The sequence below is a fragment of the Gasterosteus aculeatus genome, chromosome 14 (genome assembly GCF_964276395.1).
Source record: "Gasterosteus aculeatus chromosome 14, fGasAcu3.hap1.1, whole genome shotgun sequence".
NCBI lineage: Eukaryota > Metazoa > Chordata > Actinopteri > Perciformes > Gasterosteidae > Gasterosteus > Gasterosteus aculeatus.
In genome coordinates, this window is record NC_135702.1 from 5,251,389 (window position 1) to 5,258,834 (window position 7,446).

At 43.1% G+C, this 7,446-nt stretch overlaps 2 protein-coding genes across 2 annotated transcripts; one reads left to right on the plus strand and one right to left on the minus strand.

Moving 5' to 3' along the window:
• The first annotated feature begins 1,438 nt into the window (after window positions 1-1,438).
• Window positions 1,439-4,308, plus strand: rx3 (retinal homeobox gene 3). The gene is made up of 3 exons (XM_040198593.2): window positions 1,439-1,889; window positions 2,156-2,391; window positions 3,136-4,308. The coding sequence occupies exons 1-3, from the start codon at window positions 1,640-1,642 to the stop codon at window positions 3,580-3,582; spliced, it is 933 nt and encodes a 310-aa protein (XP_040054527.1). The 5' UTR covers window positions 1,439-1,639; the 3' UTR covers window positions 3,583-4,308.
• A 1,150-nt stretch (window positions 4,309-5,458) lies between these two features.
• grp (gastrin-releasing peptide) lies at window positions 5,459-6,835 on the minus strand. Its single transcript, XM_040198594.2, has 3 exons — window positions 6,317-6,835; window positions 5,718-5,944; window positions 5,459-5,624 (listed from the first exon to the last, which is right to left on the minus strand). Exons 1-3 carry the CDS (start codon window positions 6,465-6,467, stop codon window positions 5,571-5,573), a joined length of 432 nt encoding a protein of 143 aa, XP_040054528.2. The 5' UTR covers window positions 6,468-6,835; the 3' UTR covers window positions 5,459-5,570.
• Between the last annotated feature and the right edge of the window lie 611 nt (window positions 6,836-7,446).

The window sequence follows — 7,446 nt, forward strand, 5'->3', positions numbered from 1 at the left end:
CTCCCTCTCTCTCTCTCTTGCGGTTAGCTTACTTAGGCATAAGGCTGGATAAAGGAATCCTGGCTCTGTCTGAAGGCTGCAAAATAGAGGCACTTGTAAAGCACGCTAATCAACACTTTGTAACTTGTTTGTTTTACTTGTACAAAAATGGGCTGTTTTTACCAATTTATTTATTCTGTGGGTAAAACTAAAACACATATGTTGTGTTAATTAATGAATTTGAGGGTTGCTGAAACATTCATATTTCTTTGCTAAGCTTAAACCAACCTGCAGCGTGCATATTGTAAACTGCACAATCTTTTCATTTAAAGCTTAGACAGGACAGATTTAGTTTGAGTTCCTATCACGACTAAGTTTAAGAAACCGGCAAGACGTTTCCTCTTACTGTCGACACTGAAGGTTGTTCTACTGATGCAGAAGATGAACTCCGTCTGTGCGCCTGCAACCAACCAGCTGAGAGCTTATGAGATAAAAACTTAATTTTCACCCTGATCCAAAACTTAACAATAAAACTGAATCCATTTGAACACAATGGAACTTTTTTTCAGACAACGTACAGCTTTATGCTCACGCGTGGGTGCGTTAACTCCTCAGAGCACGTTTAGAAAGTAACTTTTTGCATGTGCTCAAGTCACAACTTTTTTTTCGGTTCACTAAATCAGTGCTCAGTTAGCTTCTCCCTCTCTTTGACCCCCCCTCTGCTCTCAGTCAAACAAAGGATAAGGTCACCTTCTGTAATTAGGAAAGGCTAAATAGTTTCAGGGGTTTTAACTCTTTTGAGTAAAATAATGTAATCCCCTTAAGAAGGATTACCACACTGCTGTCCATCTTTGTTTGCTGTTAAGTGGTTATAGCCCATAGTTGTTATTGTTTGGGCTTGCTACCATCTTCGACCCAACACCTACGGATATGGTTAAAGAAAGTCCCCATAGTTTGATTCGTATTTATGAATAATTAAGCCTATAAAATGACTTGCGTGTTTTATTCAACATGTGTCAAGAGGTGCATCACTTCTCCTTAAGGGTCAATGGAAAATAATTTATTTAAACTAAATGAAATATATTTGGTTTGGCAACAATATCTTGACGCTTTGATTAAATATTAAGCCGTCATCTTGCAATCTGTGTCCTGACCAGAAATCTTGTAATTATGATTTTGTTGTACCTTAATCTGTGCGCCTAAGCTTCCTTTTTCTTTTTCTTTTTTTTTTTTACAGACTGACATGAACATGACATCTGGAGGAGTGGAAAGATGCTTTTAAGATTTATGTAAGTAGGTTTAGCAGCACTGACGGATGCACTTGAGATGGGGAGGAGTTAAAGGGTGGGTGTGCGCGACGGTGCCTGTTTGGCCGCAAAGTTACCCCTAAATCCACGTTCCAAATCCAACAGGACGTCCCCTTTCTGACGTGCGCGTGGGGAGGTGGGGGGGGGGGGGGGGGGGGGGCATGAGCTGTCTTGTAGCGGCCACTATTTAAAAGCCACCTCTGAGGATGCCCCCACATCCACTGAGCCAAGACGGGCCAACCGGTGCGCGTCTTCCGCTGCGGCTTTTCCCCCCCACTGCGCCCTGGTTGCCACTTTAACGCAGACAGCGGCATTTGCAGAGAAGTTGGTCGTATTTGTGAGCGTCCGAACCGATGTGGCTTCTCGGATCAACTTCCCAAGTGATGATGATGATGGACGAGCGCCTTTCTCCCTCCGCGCGCTGCGTCCAGAGCCCGGGGGACAACCCGTCCACGGTCCACAGCATAGAGGCCATTCTGGGATTTAAGGAGGACACCATCTTCCACAAGTCGGCCTGCTACAGCCTGGCAGAGAAAGTCCTGGTGAAAGACGCCGAGCGGAATGCGATGATGAAGAAAGGACACGCCGCGGAAAGTTTTGACAGTGAGTTTCTTCTTTCCCCCCAATTTCTGCATCAAGTTAACTTAAAGTGGGAAATTAAAAAGTTTGCAAGTTCCAAAAGTGATTCACTTTTATTTTAAATCCTGTTCCCGATAGCGCGCAGTAAGTTCACTAAATATAAATGGAAAAGCAACACTTTTGCAATTAAAAACACGATCCATTAAACGACAAACAGCAGATACAAACGTGGCCTAAACTTGACGTGTCCAAGTTGTTGTGTCGGTCCTCACGCTCTCGTGTCCCCGCAGGTGTGTGTTGCGCCGACGGCGCCGCTGACGCGTCCGCGTGCCCGAGCTCACCGGACGGAGACGGAAAACTGTCCGACGATGAAAACCCGAAGAAGAAACACCGCCGGAACCGAACAACATTCACCACCTTCCAGCTGCACGAGCTGGAGAGAGCTTTCGAAAAGTCCCACTACCCGGACGTGTACAGCAGGGAGGAGCTGGCGCTGAAGGTCAACCTGCCGGAGGTCCGAGTGCAGGTATGTCCCCCCCCCCCCCCGAAAAAAAGGACCACTTCCGTCGCCTTTCTTCATGCGCGCGTGTACTCTGCGTGCGTCAGTACCGCATAAATATGTATTAAGATATAAATCCCAGTAGGTATAGCTCCAAACATTTGTAACAGTTTAAAATAAATAAAAGAATATTAGTAAAAAAAGAATATTTCCAAAAAAGTAATATTTTTTGGAAATATTGGAGGGTTTTTTGCTAGATTATTACGTTCAATTTGCTGACATTTTGTAAAACATTCTTAAAAATATTGGTTTATTCCATCAAATTAATTTAATTTGCAGGTTTATTTAACTTTAAATCCCATTGATCAATTTAAACTTTAAAAGAAATTCTATTTATTTTGAAAGAAATGATTAATTCAAATTGATTTTCAAAATAATGAACTTCAGTCATGGCTTCTATCATCGATTCAAAACTAAAAAAAACTGGAAAACAATCATCTCAATACATGTTATTTTGTAACAATTACTAATCGTTAATTGTTACAATTGAATGTGAAAGTGCTTTGTTATTTTCACTTATTTATCTCATATTGTCGTCCATATTTCTAAATATTCGAACACTTTCACACAGTATTATATTTAGTTTGTTAATAGGGTTAGGGTTTTTAGCCTTTAAAGCATTTTCTCTCTCTATTGGAAATCTGTGCCTGTCTTGAGTAAGTTTTTTTAATTTTTTTAATTGATAATTAAAAACCTCCTCTTTCTTCTCAGGTTTGGTTTCAAAACCGGCGGGCAAAATGGCGTCGGCAGGAGAAGCTGGAGGTGAGCTCCATCAAGCTCCAGGACACCTCTTCCTCCCTGCTCTCCTTCAGCCGCTCCCCCACGGGCTCGCTGTGCTCCAGCCTGCAGCTGGACCCCTGGCTCTCCACCCCGATCACAACCTCCGCCTCCCTGCAGTCGCTACCGGGCTTCATCACCGGCTCGCAGGGCCTCCCGTGCACTTACGCACCTTCTCCTCCCCCTTCCATGCCCTCCTCCTTGCCGCCGTCCTTCCTCAACTCCCCGGCCTTGGGACACGGCCCTCACCTGCCCCACATGGGCTCCATGTGCCCCCCGCCCCCGGCCTACCACTGCTCGGTTGACCCCAGGAACTCTAGCATTGCCTCGCTGAGGATGAAGGCCAAGGAACACATTCAGTCCATCGGGAAGACGTGGTGATGCCGGGTGGAGATTATGAAATGGACAATGGGAACCTGGAGTGCGTCGTCCGGCATCTTTTGAAAAAAACGACTTCATGCGGACGGGATTGATATTTTTGAGAGAGTGAGATCTCCAGTTGACATCGGAGACACACGCGGCGCTTATAAGGGTAACCCTTTTCCTCTCACGTTAACGATAACAAAAGGGGTGTATAAAGATTGAATAAATGGTTGTTACACAATGTACTGAAGTAAATTTTAAATCATAAGAGTCTGGTGATGATTTTTAACAGATAAAAAAGTAACAAGCTGGTACGTTGTTTTCATAATATGGCTTCAAAACTGTATTCATTAACTAATTATCTCTAAAATGCTCACACCTTCAATATAATGTGTTAGAAACCACTCGTTAAATGTTTCTAGTGCCTATAAATGCATGAAATGGGGCCTAAAGTAAAGCTTTACCCTTATAAGTATCCAAATCTTTGACACTAACAGGAAATCGCTGTAAAATTTTGAACACTGATGGTTTTTCTTGTAATTTTCTTTCTCTTGTGTTATTCATTTGTTGGACTTTTCTTATCCAGTGTCCATTAGTACCAATATTTATTCTTCTTTTGTAAATGTAGCACTCCTCATTTTGATCAATCCTCCCCTGCTGCCTTTTGATCTTCATCATGAAACAGTTAACAAATGTGAATATTTGTCTACGCAATAAAGTTTATACGTACAATTCCTGAACGACATTGTGGCGCATTGTGTTTTCCCAGACAATGTTTCACATTGGAAACAAAGAAATAAAGTCTTTAAATCCCCAAATTCAAGGGGATTCAAAGCATACAGAAGAATACAAGACATTGAGATTTGTCAGAAGTGTCGTAGAGAATGAAGAATATATATATTTCCCCCCTGGTGGGACTAATAAAGGAATGTCTTATCTTATATATGCGTACATCAGGAATGACGGTGATGGACAAGTAGAGCAGAACAGCTGTGACCTGCTTATAAGGTACATTTTACACTAATAGCAGGTAAGATGAATGACATGTTCATCTGTTCGTCATGTCATAATGACTCTCAAAGAGCGCCAAACAAATGATGTAAATTAAACTTTGTTCAAATCCATATGACCTCTTCATGGAATCGATGAACACCACTACCGTTTAAAAAGTTCTCTTAAACCACAAGAATGGTGCAGCTTCAACTCCCAGACTTCCTCCTTTGGTTTTACAGGTTTGTTAACCCACTTATTTGCTCCTCATTACCTTTAAAACGTCATCCCAGTGGCTCCTGGGATTAGTCTCATAATGACGGGGTGAAAGTGGCTTGTACCGGTATTGTTTGCCAATCATCCGCAACAAATGAGGCAAAAGGGCCGAAGACAAAACTTTCCTTTGGCTTTAAGTGAAGACATGTGTGTAATCAAATTGTTTCAATTAGCATTTCCTATTGTCTGCAACCCCATGAGGGCTGGAAAAAGTCCCTGTCAGCTATTCTACTGTAAGTGTTTACTCTGGATGAGACAAAAGAACCATCAAAGCTCACTTTTTCTGTAAGTAAAATCGTAATAATGTTGTCTTTACTATTAAAGACGATATATGTGCAATATACTGGGTAATAAATGGTTCTTAATAAAAAAAATACATGTTTTCTGCTGGTTCTCCCATCGGGTGTTGTGCGCCACCCGGTGGTACGAACCGGTTACTGTACAGGTGGAATGAGCTTCAGAAGCATTATGCATGTTTTAGAACAAAAACTCTGAATGCGGTGTAAAAAATAAATGCAAAGCGTGATGAGACATCCACAATGCAGTTATCACAACGTTACATTTCTTAAACCTCCCCAGTTCATAAAACATCACCGTTTTCATGCTAGTCTGTAATCAAACTGCCTGATGCAAATATTAGAGATGTTTAATCATATGCAATTACATATTTAATGAAATATTAAAATATGTGATTACAGGGTGCATGTTTAGTAGGTGATGAACACACTCTTTGAACGCACTCAGGTGGGTTCTTGGTCCCGCAGTTTCAAAGCCAGGAGAAGCAGGTCAGACATCTACAACAGAGAAAACACGTGCAACCATATCAATCTATTTCCATACAGCGTTTGATAAAGAATCACTGAAAAACTGATCATCCTCACACTGACCTCTCTAAGATACTTGTCTCGTTCCTCTTCTCTCCAGCCACTGCGCATGCGCAGCAGCCAGCCTGCGGCGCGGGGCATCGTCCGTTTCTGGCTCCTCTGTGGCATCACAGCCTCCGTCAGGCGCTGCGTGGCCCCAGGGGCCCCTGGGAGGCGGAGGTAGTGACCTTCGGCGTTGGTCTGCCGCAGCACGGGAAGGCTCTCGATGCTCTTCTTCCCCATCAAGTGACCTGTTGGGCGTGACGGGATGCATGAAGTGCGTCGGTCGCACGAAGCAGCTGCATTAACTGAGGTTACATTTCATTTGGCTACTTCGGTTCAATCCCCCGTAATTTATTCCTTAAGCGAACCTGTGCAGCAGAAGAAGATATAAACTGTATCTGACCTAGAGTTGAGCCAATTGTCCCTGCAAGATGGATCAATAACATGATTCTCATTGCTCATACAGAAGCAGGATAAATAAGGTGATGACTTCTAAATATAGTACAAATATTTACCGACCCTACGAGATGTTGTGTGATTGGCTCTGACTATTCTGTTGCCAAATATGGTGCAAACTAACAAAATCAATCAAGCAACAAACAAACAAAAGTTGATCTTACCTACTGCCCAGTGTTTTCCGCGTGGATACACTTTGCCAACCACCGCTGCAGGGCTCCCCGCAGAGAGCAACAGGCACGGCACTGTGGCCAGAAGGATAAAAAGCCGCCACATCGGTCTGCACGACCACGAGCATCCGCACACTCCGCCCATGATATCGGACTGAATGCCGGATTTTAAGTCCCTGCCAGGTGCAGTTATTCAGCTTGATGCAACTTCAGAAAATCCGCACCATAGTCTGTGTGGTGAACACGTGAAGTGGTGTTTCTGTTGCTGCAGACTTGACGGAGTTGCACGCCGGTGCCTTTGGTAGAAGTGGGTGATGGTGAAAGTCAAAATGCCCCCTTCTTGCACGAGTCGGACGTCAGCGGTGATGTGGAAGTCCCGATGACAGATGATCATCAATAGCCTGCAATTATTACTATTGCTGCCCACTGTTTGTCCAGAGCGATAGCGGGAGGTGTCAACGTCATTTCACGAGGATGGACGCGACTTCTGCGTAACTGCTTCCTTTTTTTTACAATGGTGGGGGGGTCAGGGGGGGGGGGGGGGGGGTGGAAGGGTTAAGACTGCTAAGTAATAAACAACATGAACATGAAGTGCATGCACAGTTATGCAGTATACTAATTGTGCAGAATGGCCCCCTATGGACTAATATAGTCCTAATTGCTGAACATGTAAGAAGCAATTCAATGTTGGAGCTTGTGGTTAGAGACTTATATAACGATGCATAGCAAAAACAGGTGGGCAGCAAAACGTTTTCAATCCTAAATGTCACAAGTTGTATTGCTGCTAGATAAATCTAAAGTTCAACATTTCCTTATGTAATGTGCAGAAGGTATTAATAGAAAAACAAGTTCCTACAAATTGTACATAAGAGTCTGGCTTTAACTTTGTGAATCCATCCGTCCTGCTTGAATAAACCGGATGCGCCTACATTTCCCACAATGCTCTAAAACTTTGAGTATCTAGATGAAGTACATTCAGATTCACAAAACTATCAATCGCAAGAAGACGCAAGAAGTTTGCAGACCATTTTAATGGTCTTTTAAAATACGTCTATTGTGTAATTCAATTTTATTGGGCGGCAATACTAAATCCCTGGTTCATGCTCCCTTTTATTACAGCACCA

Bases quoted from the DNA above. Each gene is read 5' to 3' on its own strand.
- grp (XM_040198594.2), bottom strand. From the start codon at position 6,467: ATGGGCGGAGTGTGCGGATGCTCGTGGTCGTGCAGACCGATGTGGCGG. The intron at 5,945-6,316 runs GTAAGATCAACT...CACGCCCAACAG, and splicing joins CGGAAAACACTGGGCAGTAG to GTCACTTGATGGGGAAGAAG. The intron at 5,625-5,717 runs GTCAGTGTGAGG...TCTCTGTTGTAG, and splicing joins GAGACAAGTATCTTAGAGAG to ATGTCTGACCTGCTTCTCCT.
- rx3 (XM_040198593.2), top strand. From the start codon at position 1,640: ATGTGGCTTCTCGGATCAACTTCCCAAGTGATGATGATGATGGACGAG. The intron at 1,890-2,155 runs GTGAGTTTCTTC...GTGTCCCCGCAG, and splicing joins CGCCGCGGAAAGTTTTGACA to GTGTGTGTTGCGCCGACGGC. The intron at 2,392-3,135 runs GTATGTCCCCCC...CTTTCTTCTCAG, and splicing joins TGCCGGAGGTCCGAGTGCAG to GTTTGGTTTCAAAACCGGCG.